Consider the following 20,877-nt stretch of genomic DNA (forward strand, 5'->3'; position numbering starts at 1 on the left):
CAGTCATCACAGTCCTGTGCTCAGGTTATGAACATCTGCTTCCACAAACTGAAAGGGCAAGTACGGAGGAAAAACACTCTCCGCCGATGCCTGGCAAACAATAATGGCATAATGCCGAGCAAACTTTATTTGATGATATTTAAGATTCCGTGGCAAATTTTGCAATTGTTGTGTCAGCATCATGAAATCATTGGCTCAGCTCAACCCCGCTGCAAATCAATGAAGTCGTTGCATAATAAGCAAACTCCATAGGTGTGCAGACATCCTAAAGTTTTCCTCTGGTGGTGTGCAGCCATGCCATGCCATGCCATGCCATGCCATGCCATGCCATCTATTTGCTCGCCACCAGCCAGCCTGCTCTTGCCTTGTTTGGTCCTCTGGCAGAGGAAGGCCGAGCGTCTGGTCGCGGGGATGGAGCCTCTCCTGAAAGTCAGTCCCCAATGATGGACAGCAGCAGATCCAGCTGCACTTGTCACTGGCAGTCAACTTGGCTGTCTGAAGCGCCGACGAGAGGGGACAGCCGCGCCGCGCCGTGCTGTGTGTGTTTGTGTGTGTGTGTGGGTGGGTGCCATAGGTTAGATTGGAGGGGCACTGATTGGGATGTCAGAGCTACACGGTGTGTGAAGGAGAGTGGCGGGGGGGGGTCAGCAGCAGCTGAGTGGGTGAGCAGGTGTTACTGTATGTCTCCCAGGCCTGTGTTTCTTCAAGCCAACAGAGACACAGTACACATTTGAGGCCATTTCCACACCGTGCATCGATTTGCTTCGGCTCTTTCCACGCGGCTTCTGTTCCTTGCAAACCGGGCTCCCGGGTGACAATGTCAGCGCCGGCCTTTGTTTTCTTTTCTCATCACCGTAGTGCTCCATCTTGATCTGTTTTATTTGTCCCCGCTTCTCGCCAGGTAGCAGAGTGCCGAAGGTTGGAACAATGCCAGATTCACCTGCGGATGTGAAAAGCCAGCCCAGGTCCACCCCGCCAACCATGCCTCCTCCACCCCCGGCAGTCAACCAAGCAAGCAGTCGTAATGCTTCTTTCACCCCCACCACCAGTAAATCAAGTAAAAAGCGCCTCTTTTTCGATTGATTTTTTTTTATTTCATTTATATTCGTATATTTATATTTTTATTCATTTACTTAAATAATAATAACACATTTTATTTATTTATTATTATATATTTATTGTATTTTATTATTTTATGATATTTATATGGTTTTTGCGTTCATTTACAATCATTCCCAGCTGGGGAGGCTTGCGGGTTTTGTTTCTGTTTTGCTTTCGTGCTCAACGACCACGTCGGCAAGCGATAAATTGAGCATGTGCAAGACAAAGAAAAAAAAACCTCAAGCAGCTTTTTACGGGAATACAGGAGTTTGTGGAAAGCATTGTAAAAAATAATAATAGCAACACATTTGGATTTTTCCATAGCTAATGCAAGCCTAGCACAAAGCACGGTTGAAATCTGCGCAGGGGTGGCCTAGTCCAAGGTTTGGTATTTTCATGGTGCAGTTAAACATGGGTGTTTGGCGCCGTTGTGGGTGTGAACACAGCCGACGTGTTTCACCACCGATCAAAAACTGAGTCTCCACGCAGGACGTACGGGGCTGCAGGCAGACCTCCACGAGCGGATGGTTTGGGAGATCTGTCAAGCGGGCGCAAGGTCTCGTCGCCGTATCTATTCTCAGTGCGTGTGTATGACATCACCGTTGGAAGGCACTCGTGTCAAGAGATCCTCCACAATGTGTGCTTCCTAGCAGTTCTGCAGACCGAGTGTTGACGCTACTTGAGCGTGGAGTGTGCTCCTCGGTGGGCGTGTCTTTTGTTCCGCTAAATTGTTGACAAGAGTCTCTGAGTGCTTGTGCGCCGCCGGCGGCTGCGTGTGCGCTCATGTGTGTGTGTTGTTCACCAGCTGGTAGCAGACTAGGTGGCAGGGCAGAGGGCATCAGTCAACTTTCCTCCCTATATAGCAATGTGGGGCCGTGTTCTTTCACCTGTTGCCAAGTGCCGCTAATGGCGTCGCGCGCCGCTAGCTAGCGCAGCTTTCGCAGAAAACAAGTCAGGAAGCTGGGCATGTTTGCGGACATTTTGTAAGGCTTCAAATACGTGCGCCTGAATGTTGATGCGATTGTGAACCTCCGAGCTGCAAATCTGTTTTCAGATGGCCAACATGTGCGGCGCCGCATTTAGCTCCACACCTGCCACTGGAATAAAAGTAACACAGACTATTTTTGGCACCTCATTTACAAGTTCCTCTTATAGTTGTGTCCTAGTGAGTGAGTCGGTGGGTGGGGGGAGAGTTGGGGGAACAGGGCAAGCAAAATAGACTGACACAAGAGCAGGTGGCCGCAGAGGGGAATCAAATGGTGACACTTGTGAGACAGCTGCACTTTGCACAAAAACACACAACCTGGTGACAATACTGTGAGGTGCTTGCGTGAAATCTTTCATCAGAGCGTCAGCCCCCCAGATGTCGTGGATGCCCCCTCAAAAAGGAGTGACCTAATTCCCCCCTTCCTTCCTTCCTTCCGTCCGTCTGTCTGTCTGCGCAGTGCTAAACGGGAGCAGCCACTCTCCCACGTCGCTGAACGGCGCCCCGTCCACTCCCAACGGCTTCAGCAACGGGCCGGCCATGTCGTCCACGTCGTCGTTGTCCAACCAACAGCTCCCGCCGGCCTGCGGCGCCCGCCAGCTCTGCAAGCTGAAGCGTTTCCTGACGACCTTGCAGCAATTTGGCAACGACATATCGCCGGAGATCGGAGAGCGGGTGCGCAGCCTGGTCCTGGGGCTGGTGGTAAGTTTGCCGGGTATTTACTATGTCACCCAAATGTTTGGGGAAAAAAAAAAGGCTCAAGGGTTTTGTTATTGTTCTAGAACTCCACACTTACCATTGAAGAGTTTCATTCCAAACTTCACGAAGCCACCAACTTCCCTCTGAGGCCTTTCGTCATTCCCTTCCTGAAGGTAAATATAGCGTGCACAGGTGTGCGTCTGTTTATATATTTAGCGCTGCCCCGGATTCTACGGCCTGCACATTCATACATTACTGGAGGGCTCTTCTCTACGAACATATGCAGCTCAAATTCAATTTTTTTTTTATTTACCCTCTCTCTGACCCAAACGTGTTGCTCATGACTTTTTTGGGGGGAGCTAATCTAACCTGAGAGATGTACCTGGCAGTGTTTTGTGTCAACAGAGTGTAGATTATTAAGGTGAAGGTCCAGACCAAACGTCAGGGGTGTGTGTGTGTGTGTTTGGGTGTCGTGCATCCTTGTGGGCGGCCATCGGCCACATCTGGGACATTGCAGCAGTCTGTGTTTTGTCAAGCACACACGTCTGCCAGAGTTATTTGACAGCGCTAATACACATCCACAACACACACCTCGGAGGGAGACACATGGCAGAGGAATGTGTCAAGAGATCTGTCTTATCTCATTGTGTCTCTTCATCTATCACTCCCTCTTCTTTCACTCTTTTCACTGCCTTATCTGGCTTTTAGTCTCTCTCTCTCTCTCTGGCTCTCTCTCTCTCTCTCTGTGACTCACTTTAATGAGTGTTTTCATTTTGTTCCAGGCAAACCTGCCCCTGCTGCAGAGGGAGTTGCTGCACTGTGCCAGGCTGGCCAAGCAGACGCCGGCACAATACCTGGCTCAACACGAGCAGCTCCTTCTGGACGCCAACGCCAGCTCGCCGCTCGATTCTTCCGAGATCATGTTGGAGATGAACGAGCATGGCAAGAGAAGGACCCCTGACAGGTGATGAACCATTTCGGAAGCCGGCGGGAGGCTATATGTACTACCTCTGTCTGTCTGTCTGTCTGTCTGTCTGTCTGTCTGTCTGTCTGTCTGTCTGTCTGTCTGTCTGTCTGTCTGTCTGTCTGTCTGTCTGTCTGTCTGTCTGTCTGTCTGTCTGTCTGTCTGTCTATCTATCTATCTATCTATCTATCTATCTATCTATCTATCTATCTATCTATCTATCTATCTATCTATCTATCTATCTATCTATCTATCTATCTATCTATCTATCTATCTATCTATCTATTCATCCATCTATCATCCGACGTCTGGGGAACAATCGTTGCCAGGCTGTCCGTCGGGACAGCAGGCAGGAAGGTATTAAAAGAGACGACGCGGCAGAAAACCTGTGACGGCACAATTTCCCAAAACGTTTTGTGTTTTGCTTTATTTACTCCTCGGTGAATGTGACACATTTTTCCAACTCGTCCATGTTTTCTGCATGTGAAATCCCTGACTTCGTCAATGTCTCTCTCTGGCCCTTTAAGTGCATGACCTGCAGGCTCCCAGCAGCTGTCCATATGTGTCCAGATGGCGATGTGCTGACCGTAACACTGAACACATCCTCCGTAGGGTGAGGGGAGGTGGTTTGGATGGGACTGTAATCCGCACACCTCCGCCTCCCGACCTCTTGCCTTATCCACAGCGGGCCCGGCTCGCTCGGGGGAGGGAGGGGGGAGGCTCGGCCGCGCCAGCTGTTCGTATGATTTGTCGCTCGCCAGAGCCGAGGATGTGTACGAGTATTGCCGGCACGCTGAAAATACACACGGATAACCGCCGTGCACGTCTATTACACGCCGCCGTCAAGCATTGGTTGGCCTTTGACTGATTCCCATCCGAATGCCTGAAAGATTAATATCAACACTCCACTTTAAACTGAGCAGATGGCCGCAAAACGGCCTCACTCACGCACACACATACACACACTCGCTTAAACAACTCCTACACGCCGTCTCTAAACATCTGCCGCACGATCCGCGTTTGGTCCGTATTGCAGCCCGAGCTGAAGAATAGTTGCAATCTTCAGATGAAACGCTGGAGACGCTCGGACTTGGCTTTGTTTGCCGCATATGGCGTGCAGCTGGGCGCCGCCGCCGCCACTGTAGCTGAACAACAAGCGTCTCTCCACGGGAATAGCGTTCATGCTTGTGCACATGCAAGCGTGGGAGTTGTCCAATTTACAGTATTGACAGAGTTTGCTGGAGCTTCAGCATCCAAGCAGCTGCAAGCGGCTGGAAAAAAAAAAAAAACATTTGACAATCACTTGAGCTCTCTTTGTGTGTTTCATTTACCCTGAAGGATTAGCCAAGTCATATTGCAATTACTTGAACGATATCAACACTGGTGCGCTTGGATCCGACTTGAACGGGTGTCCTGCTTTGCTGCGTACGTCAAGTTCAACATTTCTGTGCTCCACAGGACCAAAGACTCTTCAGAGAGAGATGGCTTGCACCCGGAGCACCTTGCTAAAAGGCCCTGCACCATTAGCCCCAGCCAGCGCTTCAGTCCCAGCACGGGCCTCCCTGCTCACCCACCCCCCAACGGCCTTCCCACACACCCTCCCAATGGCCTGCCTCACCCGCAAAACCCTCAAATGGGCCCTCAGCACTACCGCTTGGAGGACATGGCGCTGGCACATCAATACAGAGACGCTTACAGGCATAATGAACACAGAGACGGTCGAGAAAGACATCGGCAGACAGGTACGGCGCCTTCGTTGAGTTTATTACTGGAGGGGGGGGGGGGCAGGAACAATGACCAGTTGTCAGTCCACTGTGTTAATCCTCGTGGCCGTGCAGCTATATAAAGCCCCCGGCCATACATACCCGTGTGCTACAACTGTGGCAACTATATATGCCTTCCGACTGCTTTAGCCCGAGAGAAAGAAAGACGTGCATTCTCAGCCAAAGTGTCCCCTTGATGAGTTACAAGCTCATTATTATATTATATTATATTATATTATATTATATTATATTATATTATATTATATTATATTATATTATATTATATTATATTATATTATATTATATTATATTATTATAAGAATCCATCTAGCTAGCTAGCTAGCCAATATGGCGGCTCTGTGATAAGGTGACTCAGGCTCATGTTGGGTGTTCTGGAAAAGCTCCTGCAATCCAGCATGCCGGACCACATTTGTTGAAATGTTTACAAAACCTCCCTGCGACTTTGAATGTAGTTGAGCGGATTGAAAATCTTCTGCCTTTCTGTCACAGCAATGCACGGAGCCCGCCAAGAGGAAGTGATCGACCACCGTCTAACAGATCGAGAGTGGGCAGAAGAATGGAAGCATCTCGATAATGTAGGCATTTTTGACATCACTCGCATGCAAACAGTTTGTCAACATTTAGCTCCGGGAAAGCATTAGCGCACACATCCACCAGACACACACACACACACACGCACAGTCAGGCAAAGAAATAGGGCCCCAGATGGAGCCCGGGACCCAGCAGAGAGCAGCTCCAGCTGGGCAGAGCAGCTGAGACAAGAGCTGCAGTCATGGAGAGAACCGGCCAGGCTTGGACCCCTGCCAAATTAGAAACACTTCGCTGAAATAAATATAGCTCACCGAGAGGAGAGTGACGGGCGCAGAGCGAGCGACCGACCGACCGACGGCACGGCAGCAGAGCCAACGTGGATAATGTGAAAGGACCCAATGTTGAACATGTTAAAGCCATTTAGTGGAGTAGCAAAAGGCGGCGACGCTACAATGAGACGGGGGAAAAGAGAACTGAAAGAAAATCTGGCAGCAAATGGAGCAGAAGGCTGGAAGGAATTCGCTCAACCTTTTCATCTGTAGTCCAGCTGTTCCGTTGTTATTATTGCAGCGCGCTCACAAATTCTAAATCACTAACTAGCACATGGGCAACAACTGAGGGGAACTTGCAAATTAGAATGACTGACCGTTACGTCTCCTGGAAATGGAAAAAATAGATATATATAGGCCGTATTTTCGTAGCACTCATTGCAAATTAGGCTGTATTTTAAAATTTTAAATTAAATTAAATTTTACGTTTATTTAAATATGAATGTATTTCATGTTAAAATTAAATTTAAAGAATATAATAATAATATAAATATATTCATTTCAACATTTCTGTAACGCTCATTGCAAGTTAGGCTGTATTTTTAGTTTTTTAATTAGAATTTTAATTTATTTAATTTTATTTCAAAATGAAATTTAGATTACATTTCAAACTTTGTTTAAATTGACTGTATTTAAATTTGCAACAATAGAACGTACAAAAGAACAATGCCCCGATTAAAGTTGTTGTCATTCATAATAAATATTCATCTCCATTATTCCCATCAGCTGCTGAACTGTATCATGGACATGGTGGAGAAGACGCGTCGCTCTCTGACGGTGCTACGACGCTGCCAGGAGGCCGACCGGGAGGAGATGAATCATTGGATCCGGCGCTACAGCGACGTGGAGGAGATGAAAAAAGGTGGGAGCAACGGCCAGCACTGCCTTCCTCCTCCTCCTCCTCCTCCTCCTCCTCCTCTTCCTCCTCACCACAACTCGTCCTCCAACACAGCTAGCAGCAGTGAGGCAGTGCCCAAAGGAGCTTCCTCGGCTGCTGAAAGGCAGACAGGCAGACAGACAGGTAGACAAACACACATGTTTTGGCACGTGTAGCAAGGTAGGGCCCCTTTTTAGGATGCTGCCGAGCTTTACGCTTAGGAGGGAACTTTAACGTAGCGTAAAGCATGAGGTCATCCTGACGCGATATTTTAGGGTTACGCGCAAAGTACCTGTGCGTTATTGATTGTCTGTCTGTCTGTGTGCGTTTCAGAGATCCACAGAGACTTTCTGCACAGGCCTCCATCGGGATACCTGCCCGAGGAAATCTGGAGAAAAGCTGGTAAGAACCTCAGCATCTAACAAAAGCCTCCCAAAAGCGACACCATCATACATCTCGCCACCGAAGCCCGGTTCTTTCCACCAAATGTCCAAATGGCTCCATGGCCACTGCTGACAAAATCACAAAGTTAGCGGAGATGCTAACTGTACCATTTGGTGGAAACGTGGCTCAGAACTTTCGAGTCAGGTCGGTGAGGCGGGAGGATTGAAAGCTTCTGGAAAATGTTGGCAAAATGCCTTCCATCTGTAACCACTATGAAAGGCCACTGCAGTTAAGCTGCGGTGAAAATGCAGGCCCAGGCAAGCCACAGCAGCATTGATATCAATATTTAGAAATACAAATCCATACATTCCAAACGGACGCAAACATACATTTGATTCAATCCCCTTCATTTGGCTCCACCTTTGTCCAAAAATCTTTTGGGGCAAGTCCTTAATCTCCGTGGAGCAAAGACGCTGCTGCTGTTGGCAAAAATATTGCGCTGCATTTTCACCCGCAGAAAAAAAAAAAAGTCAATTTTAACTGCAGTTGTTTTTCATACAGGCACTACAAGCATCCCGCTTTCGCCAGCGCTAAAGCACCTCCAAAACAAGCAGGGTGAGTAATGTGTCTCACTCACAGCAGCATCTTGCTTTCACTGTGTGTTTGTTTTGCGTTTGCTAGTCTGCCCCGCCTCCTTTTCATTCAAAACAGACTTTTCTCTGATCCAGATTTCAGGACCAAAAAAAACAAAAAAAAAAGGATCTGGTCTGTGGAAAAACTTGGCAAATCCCTGCGGAATTATAACGTTAATACCGCCGCTGCCCCTGTGTTTTTCATTAAGTGCTAATTGCCCTAGCATCTGCTATGTACTCTCCTTGATAAGAATTAATTAAATTTGCAAACTTATCTCGGTGGTGCATACATTAGGCTTGATAATTGAGATTCAAGATTCAAGATAATGCAGATAATGCTTGAGGGATAAAGGGGGGGGGGAATGAAGTGGAGGATGAAGGAAATGTGAGGATGAGGCAAAGCACTGAGACGCGTCTGATTTAATGTGTTGACGTGAAAATGCAAATTGCGATAGTGCGTGCGTGCGTGTGTGTGGAGAGTGCTACTTGACTGGAGGAATTCAAAAAAGGCAGCAGTGTCGATTACAAACAGGATCACCTTTGTGCTTGGGATGGAAATGGGCAGCCTTAAGGTGGAATCTTTTATAGCTGAAAATAGCTTGCATGATGGAGGAATTCAAATCAAAAGCAGATTTGCCTATTACGTAACTCATTCAGTGCCATTGACAACAAAGATGGGTTAATATGTATGTTTGGTGACCCATTAGCATCCAGCCCAAGAGTGAGCAAACAATCAAAGTGTAAGACTACCTACTAGGGGTGTAACGATTCATCGATACACATCGATTCATCGATATAATGCTCTACGATTTGTGTTGGCATCGACGCAAAACGTAAACATCGATCTATATCGCCCGTTTTTGACCTCGGACATTAGACACGACTTTATTTTGAAATCCAGTTCATTGTTGCTTGCTTCCTCTTTCCGGGAGCAGTGCGCGGCGTGTTGTGTTGTGAGCAGAGCAGGCACGTGAAAGGGGAGCCGACAACTACGCGGCTCCTGGGCTGGTGCTATGGCTAGTGTCCAAGAAGACGAGGAAATTCGCTCCCCTTTGGGCTTCAAGTCATTCGTTTGGAAGCACTTTGTAATTTCCTAAATAAAGAGTTTGCAGTACCTTGTTGATTTTGCGTATGAATTGTTATAAATCGATCGTAGAGCACTATATCGTGATGTATCGTGAATGAATCACAGCAGGCTTTAAGATATCGGCAAATATCGTGGTTCTTTGTATCGATATGATATCGTATCGTTACAAAACCCGCGATTTACACGCCTAGTTTGTAACCCTAACCTTGATTTAAAACCCTAGTCCACAGGTGTCAAACTCAAGGCCCGGGGGCCAGATACGGCCCGCCACACCATTTTATGTGGCCCGCGAATATATTTGACCATTTTTTACTAGTTTGATTTGAAAACGAGTTATTTGTCAGTTTGTTTTGTAGCGTATACTGTATATAATATGAGGTGCTCATACATTTATTTGGGTTGACAGTCATAATGGCCCTCCGAAAGAAACTATGACTACAATGCGGCCGCGAAAAAAATGAGTTTGACACCCCTGCCCTAGTCGGAAACCCTAACCCTAGCTTGAAACCCTAATTAGCAATGGCAAAACTCCTTGGAAACCCTGGTCGGAAACCCTAACCCTAGTTTTGAAAGCCTAGTTAGAAACCCTAATCTTAGAAACCCTAAAAGTAGTTTGAAACCCTCGTTGGAAACCCTAACCTTAGCTTTAAAACCTAGTTTGTAACCCTAAGCTTGGTTTAAAACCCTAGTCGGAAACCCTACCCCTTGTTTGAAACTTTAATTAGCGATGGCAAAACTCCTTGGAAACCCTGGTCGGAAACCCTAACCCTAGTTTTGAAAGCCTAGTTAGAAACCGTGATCTTAGAAACCATAAAAGTAGTTTGAAACCCTCGTTAGAAACCCTAACCCTAGCATTAAAACCAAGTTTGTAACCCTAACCTTTGTTTAAAACCCTAGTCGGAAACCCTAACCCTAGTTTGAAACCCTAAATAGCAATGGCAAAACTCCTTGGAAACCCTGGTCGGAAACCCTAACCCTAGTTTTGAAAGCCTAGTTAGAAACCCTAATCTTAGAAACCCTAAAAGTAGTTTGAAACCCTCGTTGGAAACCCTAACCCTAGCTTTAAAACCTAGTTTGAAACCCTAACCTTGGTTTAAAACCCTAGTCGGAAACCCTGAGCCTAGTTTGAAACCCTAATTAGAGATGGCAAAACTCCTTGGTCGGAAACCCTAACCCTAGTTTTGAAAGCCTAGTTAGAAACCCTAACCCTAACTCTAGTTTTGAAAGCCTGGTTAGTAACCCTAACCCTAACCCTAACCCTAACTCTAACTCTAACTCTAACTCTAACTCTAACTCTAACCCTAACCCTAACCCTAACCCTAACCCTAACCCTAACCCTAACTCTAACCCTAACTCTAACCCTAACCCTAACTCTAACTCTAACTCTAACTCTAACTCTAACCCTAACCCTAGTTTTGAAAGCCTAGTTAGAAACCCTAACCCCAACCCTAATCCTAACCCTAACCCTAACTTTGGAAACCCTAGTCGAAAACCCTAACCCTAGTTTTGAAAGCCTGATTAGTAACCCTAACCCTAACTCTAACCCTAACCCTAACTCTAACCCTAGTTTTGAAAGCCTAGTTTGAAACCCTAACCCCAACCCTAATCCTAACCCTAATTTTGGAAACCCTAGTCGAAAACCCTAACCCTAGTTTTGAAAGCCTAGTTAGAAACCCCAATCTTAGAAACCCTAAAAGTAGTTTGAAACCCTCGTTGGAAACCCTAACCCTAGCTTTAAAACCTAGTTTGAAACCCTAACCTTGGTTTAAAACCCTAGTCGGAAACCCTGAGCCTAGTTTGAAACCCTAATTAGCGATGGCAAAACTCCTTGGAAACCCTAGTCGGAAACCCTAACCCTAGTTTTGAAAGCCTAGTTAGAAACCCTAACCCTAACTCTAGTTTTGAAAGCCTAGTTAGTAACCCTAACCCTAACTCTAACCCTAACCCTAACCCTAGTTTTGAAAGCCTAGTTAGAAACCCTAACCCCAACCCTAATCCTAACCCTAACCCTAGTTAGAAACCGTGATCTTAGAAACCATAAAAGTAGTTTGAAACCCTCGTTAGAAACCCTAACCCTAGCATTAAAACCAAGTTTGTAACCCTAACCTTTGTTTAAAACCCTGGTCGGAAACCCTAACCCTAGTTTTGAAAGCCTAGTTAGAAACCGTGATCTTAGAAACCATAAAAGTAGTTTGAAACCCTCGTTGGAAACCCTAACCCTAGCATTAAAACCAAGTTTGTAACCCTAACCTTTGTTTAAAACCCTAGTCGGAAACCCTAACCCTAGTTTGAAACCCTAAATAGCAATGGCAAAACTCCTTGGAAACCCTGGTCGGAAACCCTAACCCTAGTTTTGAAAGCCTAGTTAGAAACCCTAATCTTAGAAACCCTAAAAGTAGTTTGAAACCCTCGTTGGAAACCCTAACCCTAGCTTTAAAACCTAGTTTGAAACCCTAACCTTGGTTTAAAACCCTAGTCGGAAACCCTGAGCCTAGTTTGAAACCCTAATTAGCGATGGCAAAACTCCTTGGAAACCCTAGTCGGAAACCCTAACCCTAGTTTTGAAAGCCTAGTTAGAAACCCTAACCCTAACTCTAGTTTTGAAAGCCTGGTTAGTAACCCTAACCCTAACCCTAACCCTAACCCTAACCCTAACCCTAACTCTAACTCTAACTCTAACCCTAACCCTAACCCTAGTTTTGAAAGCCTAGTTAGAAACCCTAACCCCAACCCTAATTCTAACCCTAACCCTAACTTTGGAAACCCTAGTCGAAAACCCTAACCCTAGTTTTGAAAGCCTGGTTAGTAACCCTAACCCTAACTCTAACCCTAACTCTAACCCTAACCCTAGTTTTGAAAGCCTAGTTAGAAACCCTAACCCCAACCCTAATCCTAACCCTAACCCTAATTTTGGAAACCCTAGTAGAAAACCCTAACCCTAGTTTTGAAAGCCTAGTTAGAAACCCCAATCTTAGAAACCCTAAAAGTAGTTTGAAACCCTCGTTGGAAACCCTAACCCTAGCTTTAAAACCTAGTTTGAAACCCTAACCTTGGTTTAAAACCCTAGTCGGAAACCCTGAGCCTAGTTTGAAACCCTAATTAGCGATGGCAAAACTCCTTGGAAACCCTAGTCGGAAACCCTAACCCTAGTTTTGAAAGCCTAGTTAGAAACCCTAACCCTAACTCTAGTTTTGAAAGCCTAGTTAGTAACCCTAACCCTAACTCTAACCCTAACCCTAGTTTTGAAAGCCTAGTTAGAAACCCTAACCCCAACCCTAATCCTAACCCTAACCCTAACCCTAACTTTGGAAACCCTAGTCGAAAACCCTAACCCTAGTTTTGAAAGCCTAGTTAGAAACCCTAATCTTAGAAACCCTAAAAGTAGTTTGAAAAGCCTCGTTGGAAACCCTAACCCTAGCATTAAAACCAAGTTTGTAACCCTAACCTTTGTTTAAAACCCTGGTCGGAAACCCTAACCCTAGTTTTGAAAGCCTAGTTAGAAACCGTGATCTTAGAAACCATAAAAGTAGTTTGAAACCCTCGTTGGAAACCCTAACCCTAGCATTAAAACCAAGTTTGTAACCCTAACCTTTGTTTAAAACCCTAGTCGGAAACCCTAACCCTAGTTTGAAACTCTAAATAGCAATGGCAAAACTCCTTGGAAACCCTGGTCGGAAACCCTAACCCTAGTTTTGAAAGCCTAGTTAGAAACCCTAATCTTAGAAACCCTAAAAGTAGTTTGAAACCCTCGTTGGAAACCCTAACCCTAGCTTTAAAACCTAGTTTGAAACCCTAACCTTGGTTTAAAACCCTAGTCGGAAACCCTGAGCCTAGTTTGAAACCCTAATTAGCGATGGCAAAACTCCTTGGAAACCCTAGTCGGAAACCCTAACCCTAGTTTTGAAAGCCTAGTTAGAAACCCTAACCCTAACTCTAGTTTTGAAAGCCTGGTTAGTAACCCTAACCCTAACTCTAACCCTAACCCTAACCCTAACCCTAACCCTAACTCTAACTCTAACTCTAACTCTAACTCTAACTCTAACTCTAACTCTAACTCTAACTCTAACTCTAACCCTAACCCTAGTTTTGAAAGCCTAGTTAGAAACCCTAACCCCAACCCTAATCCTAACCCTAACCCTAACTTTGGAAACCCTAGTCGAAAACCCTAACCCTAGTTTTGAAAGCCTGGTTAGTAACCCTAACCCTAACTCTAACCCTAACTCTAACCCTAACCCTAGTTTTGAAAGCCTAGTTAGAAACCCTAACCCCAACCCTAATCCTAACCCTAACCCTAATTTTGGAAACCCTAGTCGAAAACCCTAAACCTAGTTTTGAAAGCCTAGTTAGAAACCCCAATCTTAGAAACCCTAAAAGTAGTTTGAAACCCTCGTTGGAAACCCTAACCCTAGCTTTAAAACCTAGTTTGAAACCCTAACCTTGGTTTAAAACCCTAGTCGGAAACCCTGAGCCTAGTTTGAAACCCTAATTAGCGATGGCAAAACTCCTTGGAAACCCTAGTCGGAAACCCTAACCCTAGTTTTGAAAGCCTAGTTAGAAACCCTAACCCTAACCCTAACTCTAGTTTTGAAAGCCTAGTTAGTAACCCTAACCCTAACTCTAACCCTAACCCTAACCCTAGTTTTGAAAGCCTAGTTAGAAACCCTAACCCCAACCCTAATCCTAACCCTAACCCTAACTTTGGAAACCCTAGTCGAAAACCCTAACCCTAGTTTTGAAAGCCTAGTTAGAAACCCTAATCTTAGAAACCCTAAAAGTAGTTTGAAAGCCTCGTTGGAAACCTTAAGCCTAGCTTTAAAACCTAGTTTGTAACCCTAACCTTGGTTTAAAACCCTAGTCGGAAACCCTAACCCTAGTTTGAAACCCTAATTAGTAGGGGTGTAACGATTCATCGATACACATCGATTAATCGATATAATGCTCTACGATTTGTTGGCATCGACGCTAAACGTAAACATCGATCTATATCGCCCGTTTTTGACCTCGGACATTAGACGCGACTTTATTTTGAAATCCAGTTCATTGTTGCTTGCTTCCTCTTTCCGGGAGCAGTGCGCGGCGTGTTGTGTTGTGAGCAGAGCAGGCACGTGAAAGGGGAGCCGACAACTACGCGGCTCCTGGGCTGGTGCTATGGCTAGTGTCCAAGAAGACGAGGAAATTCGCTCCCCTTTGGGCTTCAAGTCATTCGTTTGGAAGCACTTTGTAATTTCCTAAATAAAGAGTTTGCAGTACCTTGTTGATTTTGCGTATGAATTGTTATAAATCGATCGTAGAGCACTATATCGTGATGTATCGTGAATGAATCACAGCAGGCTTTAAGATATCGGCAAATATCGTGGTTCTTTGTATCGATATGATATCGTATCGTTACAAAACCCGCGATTTACACCCCTACTACCTACACAGCATGTATTTTTCGAACCATCTGCTTCCTCCATGCAGAAGAACTTTGGATGTCAAATGTCCATGAAGATCTTATCACAAGACATCTCACTATGACACTCCACAACAAACTATTGCTATTAGCTTGGAAGCATAGAAAATGTCTTTCACGGGGAAGCACACGCTCCATCTCGACGCCAGAGTTTCCTTTTGTCCAAATATTGTGCCGTAACTGCCTCGTTATTGAATATTTCCTGGAAGTACGCACAACAATGTCGAGTACGGGGAGCATTGTCGCGATGATGAGCATTCCTGGAGCCTGAGGATTTGTGAGAGGAACGGGCAGGAAGGGAATTCCATGATGGCGGCTCAACAGCCAAGCTGGTGACAAAACTTTGGAGGCATCTGCTGTGCGAGTCCAGATTGTGTTCATCGCCGACAGTCTGGATGTTCCTCATTTCTGGCTTCAACTTTTTTCACTCTTGGATGGCGTGCATCTGTTCGCCAAGAGATGACAAAACAGCGGCTTAAGAAGTGACGGCGGAGGCCCTAACGCGACTCTTGTCTTTCCCTTTTGCTTTCTCAGAGGAAGCCGTGAACGAAGTCAAGCGGCAGGCCATGTCGGAGCTGCAGAAGGCCGTGTCGGACGCGGAGAGGAAAGCTCACGAGATGATTTCGGCAGAACGCTCCAAAATGGAACGAGCCCTGGCCGAGGCCAAGAGGCAAGCCTCCGAGGATGCACTTACGGTCATCAACCAGCAGGAGGACTCCAGTGAAGTGAGTACCACAGACAGCAACAGCTTCACTTTTTGCGCAAGAGAAATACAGATGGACCAAATTACGAGCATTTTTATTTTTTTTTGCATGTTAATTGCAGGGACCGTAAGTCAGGGTTTTCTTAAACAACAAAAATATGACACGCTAACAAAAGAACAATTGTTTTTCCTCTTTATATAATCTTTTTTTTTTTTTTATACAACTGTTTTTCCTCTTTATATAACAACTTTTTTTTCAATTTCATTTGTTTTTTTGTTTTGGTTTTGTTTTTTAAATTCACACAACCAACTTTGTGCTCTTACCTAGAGGCAAGGCTAAATTGATTTGCCTATTTTGAGCCTTTACGAGCGGTCGCAGTACAAATTAAAAACAGCTTTTGACATGAATTCTTGGAGGTGGGATGTCACGATTGAAAGCGGGACTGAGGCTGGCTCGCTCCCTCCCTCCCAGTTTTGCGAAAGGCTACATTATCAGCATCAGCCTCTGACATTCAGCTCTTGGCTCTGGAGTCGCACGGCCACGGAGCCATCACGGCCGCGGAAGCAGTCCAGTTGTTTGTCTAATAATGGCAGACAGCCCCAGATGGGAAGAGCAGGCTGCCAGACTGAGGCCATTCCGGAGCAGATGACCACCACCTGCTGGTGACTCCAGCCAGAGCCGACTTCAAACATATCCGCCGTGTAAATAGATTTCGCGGGAAAGCCGTAAATCGAGTTCCAAACACACGAGCGCGCGACGGCGTTATGTCTGGGAGAGCAAAAGCGACTTATTTTTATCAACCGTCTGTCTCTCTCCCACTGTCTCACCAGAGTTGCTGGAACTGCGGGCGGAAAGCCAGCGAAACGTGTAGCGGCTGCAACACGGCTCGCTACTGCGGCTCCTTCTGCCAGCACAAAGACTGGGAGAGGCACCACCACGTCTGCGGTCAAGGCCTGCAAGGGCTTCCGGGGGGCGCCGCCGTTCCCCTCGGCACCTCGGCTTCCGGCGGGGCGCCCCCCGCCCACTCGGAGGGCGCCCCGCCGGGTCCGCTGGCGCTGGCGGGCCAGAGCGGCGTGGCGGCCGGAGGCGCCGGCGGCGGCAGCATGTCGGCCAGCCCCAAGGAGAGCAGTTCGAGTAGCGCCTCTCGCTCCACCACTCCGGCCACGCCGGCGCTGCTCGACGCCACATCTCGCTGACGTTCCGTCCCGTCCCCTGGTAGGACAAAACCAAACTGAGGAATCTTCATCTCACCTTGACCCCCTTTTCCCCCCTTGCTCCTTTCAAAGTTCTCAAGTCTGCCTTTTGCAACGGGTGGCTTTGGCATTCAGTGAGCACAATGTTGATGAGCGACAGCAAGATATCGTAGCGTTTGCTGACCAGGATGTGCTCTTAAGTTGAGTGTTGAGGATGACAAGACCAATTAGCACTTCGATTCCCAAATCATTTTGCCCCAATGTGAGCACCCAGACCTGTTATATGCACTAACAGTCCCGTCTCCAAATGCTAACAGATAAGGATTTTTTTTTTGGTCAATGTCCTGCCGTTCCTCAGAAAACACAACTTAGGATTTATGGAACGTTTCTTTCTGGCTTTAAGGGAAAACCAAGAACAGTCCAAATATTCTAAATAAGAGAAACAAAGCGTGATGATAGTGACGTTTGTTAACCATCATGAAACGAAAGGGAGTTTTAAACTGCTAACTACCTTGCTAGCGAGCCAAGAAAAATCTACGCCGGACTCACCTCTCGAAACCATTGTGAACCCAAATGAATTCAAAGATAAAAAAAAAAAAAACAACGTAATCCAAACCTTTGTATGACACTGCCAAAGTGACTAAGTGATAAAGAGAAGCGCTCGTAACCAAACGCAAAGCAACATCACCTCCTCAGCACCCACCCACCCCGACCCCCCGCCCGCCCGCCCGCCACAGAACGGAGGCTTCAGCGATCCTTCAGCGAGCCAACGGATGGACGTCAAACACTCGCTGAAACGGACCGAGGCCTCGCCCCGATGAAATTTGCGAGCGGGAAGCAAAAAAAAAAGAGGCAACGGAAAAGCTACACGGAAATCAAGCGACATAATGTAGCTACCAAAAACCTCCAGCAGAACACGCACGAGCGTCGGATGTGTCTGTTTGGGTTCCTTTCTTCTTTTTTAATCTCCAGCCGTGAGGTGATATTTCCCGTCACATTCACACACCTTTTTCCAAAGCACGATGAACAGAGCCAAGAGACGGACGGTGCAGACACTCCTCTTTTTCTACCTCCCTTCATCCCCAAACACCTGACCTTTTGACCCCCCCCCCCCCTCTCCCCCACCCCGCCTGCTTTGGCGTGAACATCGGAGCAGGACAGCCTGGACAAGGGATGGAACCTGCTTGTAGATATTTTTCTCTCCTTCGCTCATTTTGTGGATCCTTTTTCTGTTTCGTTTGCTTACTTTTGGTTTTGGTCATGACGGGGGACCGAGCAGTGAGGTGCGGGCGAGGACGTTTGCCCCACCATCTACTCATTTGTTGTATCTATCTGATTGATTGAGATGAACCCCCTCTTGTAGAATATTTTGTATGGCTCGCATTGTAAGACAGTGAGAGGACGGAGGTGCAATATGAAGAGAATTCAGCTACTGAATGGAACCTCAGCAACTGCCCATAGGGTGTCATATAATATAGATACATATAAATATATTTAAAGTAACATCAGTAACTTAATGTGAATGTACATAGTATTTAAAGAGGTCCAAAAATGTGTTTGCCAAATAACAGAAACCTTTAAAGTTTAATGTCCAGAATATGATTTTTCTCACAGTACATTTGTTTCTTCAATGTATCAACTGCTTTCCCCCCCCCCCCCTCTCGCTCTCTCTCTCTTTCTCTCTCTTTTTTATTAATAATAATTCAATGGCTTTTCTTCAGTGGCGTAGATGTAGGGGAAAGTACATTCTGACAGATCAAGTGTGCATGGACTGCATGACTTTCAGGAATCCGTGAATTAGGCTTTAATGAACTAACTGAAGATAAAGTCAAGAGATGTAATGATGGTTCATTCTCATCAAATATGGGGGAATATTTTCTGAGTGACGTACTTCATATTTTGCCCCCGTGGGAGGGGACCCAATTCATATAGCAGATTTAGCTCCATTTCTAGTTTCTATTGAGTCCTGTGAACAATGAGCGCTCATTTGGAATATTCCAATGATTTATTCAAATGAACTACAGCCAATATCAGAGGTTCATTTGACCCCCACTACGCTTTACAAGTATTTGGTTCTACTAAACACCGTTTTTTTAAAGCCGATCCTGTGCAAAGAAGCTGCAACCTTTGGCTGCATCTGTGTGTAGCATTTTTGTTGTTGTTGTTGTATTTGCTACAAAATGGCCTCTGTGTTGACTTTGGCGACGCCAGAGCACTCCTCACTTGCTACCTCCTGAGACCATACAGCTAATCACCAGGAGATCTTCACCTGGACTTTGAAAAAGATGGGCTGAGTGCAGACGTAGCAGTCGCGCCGCTAGCATAACTAATATGCTAGCGGCGCTACCGCTAACATAGCTAGGCTAGTATTTGCTTATGGATCGCCAAAGGCCTTGCCACCGTAATTGCGTCCGTCATTTGTGAGTGAAACTACAACCAAACATATCACTGAACCGCGTGACGAGCCATTTGTCATCCCAAACCAATAAAAGCGCAGACCAAAGTACTCCTGCATTGCCATAAAGCGGCTTTGATGCCAAACCAGATAGGACGAGCTTGGCGCTTCACTACAGTTAACCAAAGTGTCTGAAATGCAAACAGTCCGAGAGCGAACCGTTTCACTTTTGTCTCCTTTGGACTGTTTGTATCTTCTAGCAGTTACAAAGCCTTGCAGAGATGAAACTCATGAATGGTGAGCATGTGGTCCAGTGTGAATAGTTTTATAAAAATGATTTTCCTTTTTTTCCCCGCCACCTCTTTTGTACTTGAAACCCTCCGAGCTTTAATAAAAGACCACAGGCAAACGACTGACAGAGATATGTAGCGACACTATCTGTGTTCACGTGCTGTGTGTGTAAACGATATCGGCATCAAACGAGCGTTACGGTGGCAAGTCCTTTCAAGCGCCCTCGTCTGCAATCAAGCCCTCCGAGAAACAAACCAAACCGAACAGACCGCTTGTAAATGACCAAAAGACAACCAAAAGCGATTTGCTTCCATTGTACTTGGTAGGGAAATGTTTTTTGTTTGAACATTAAGAGTTTGTGATCAGGCGTGAAGCCAGATTCACGCCAAGCAAGCAGACCCGAAGAGGATCTTAAATATCTTCATTGTGTCAAACAAATGAGATTGATCATTTTCTTTTCTCTGCACTCTGTGAAAAGAAACGGGCTCTGCTGTTGTGAACGCTTTTCAAGGCTCTCCATTTTACATCAGGCAGCGAAATGGAGCACCCGAAACCGGTAACAGTCACCGATGACGTCCGTCCGTCTCAAGGCTCAGCTCAAGTGATGGTGCATCCTTCCAGGCACTGCTGAAGAGCCCGCTTGAAGGCTAACGTGAAAAAGGTCCGATACAGCACTTGTGTAAGCCCCGCCCCCCTCCCCTCCAAAAAGTCATGGCTCAGGATGGTCCCATTTTGACCTTTACCTAGAATGAAAATGGGAGTGTCTGACAGCATTCTATACGGTATTGTGCAATACACTATGACATGACGAAAAAAAATATCTGTAGGAAAGGTTGACTGAAACCCGGAAACACTTTCTTCTTTGTTTGATTTTCTCTCTCTTCAAGTTCCCGTTGCCGTTTTTAGATGAGGTAAAATGTGCCAGAGGAATTAAATTCTGATTTGTATTTATTTCTTGCATGCTTTCCTCCCTGTTGCTAATACCGCTCTTTAACTGTTCGCTCTGTTGGATGTGTGACGCTGTAAAACATTCTAATTCAGGTTATTGTCTGTGTTGAACAATGTAACTGTGTAATTAAAATATGACATGAAAGCTGTACTCGCTGCATTTTTACACTCATAAAATTGTTTACTAAGCACTCACACAGCGTAACAGTTCAACTTAGTGAAGTTAGAACTTAGTGAATTTATTATTTTAATTGAATGTACCGTTACATAACGGTGGGGGCGAATTTTCAGAGCCTCTAATTCCACCCAGTAAAAAATTCTGTTTCTTTTTACACAGTTGCAAGTAACCCAAAAACAAGTCGCCCAAAACGTTCAGTTTTATCTGAAATCTGAATAATTATTCTTCACACTCAGGTAGGCCATTAATACATTTTAGTAGGTCTGCAGATTATAACTTTATTGGCAATTACACTGCATTGTCAACAGCAAAACTGCCCAATGTTATTAATCTGAAATTATTT

General features: G+C 45.8%; 1 protein-coding gene across 1 annotated transcript in view; it reads left to right on the forward strand.

The window, feature by feature from the left end:
* The window catches only part of cbfa2t3 (CBFA2/RUNX1 partner transcriptional co-repressor 3), a 33,032-nt gene extending 15,674 nt beyond the window's left edge, over positions 1-17,358 (forward strand). Inside the window, 11 exon segments of the mRNA XM_037247094.1 lie at positions 902-1,048; positions 2,547-2,788; positions 2,869-2,958; positions 3,568-3,749; positions 5,208-5,491; positions 6,023-6,108; positions 7,120-7,414; positions 7,604-7,672; positions 15,360-15,550; positions 16,360-16,497; positions 16,499-17,358. Coding sequence (XP_037102989.1) covers positions 902-1,048; positions 2,547-2,788; positions 2,869-2,958; positions 3,568-3,749; positions 5,208-5,491; positions 6,023-6,108; positions 7,120-7,414; positions 7,604-7,672; positions 15,360-15,550; positions 16,360-16,497; positions 16,499-16,927 — 2,153 coding nt within the window. The 3' untranslated portion in view covers positions 16,928-17,358.
* The last annotated feature ends 3,519 nt before the right edge of the window (positions 17,359-20,877 follow it).

This window comes from Syngnathus acus, chromosome 3 (assembly GCF_901709675.1).
Source record: "Syngnathus acus chromosome 3, fSynAcu1.2, whole genome shotgun sequence".
NCBI classification, from domain to species: Eukaryota; Metazoa; Chordata; class Actinopteri; order Syngnathiformes; family Syngnathidae; genus Syngnathus; species Syngnathus acus.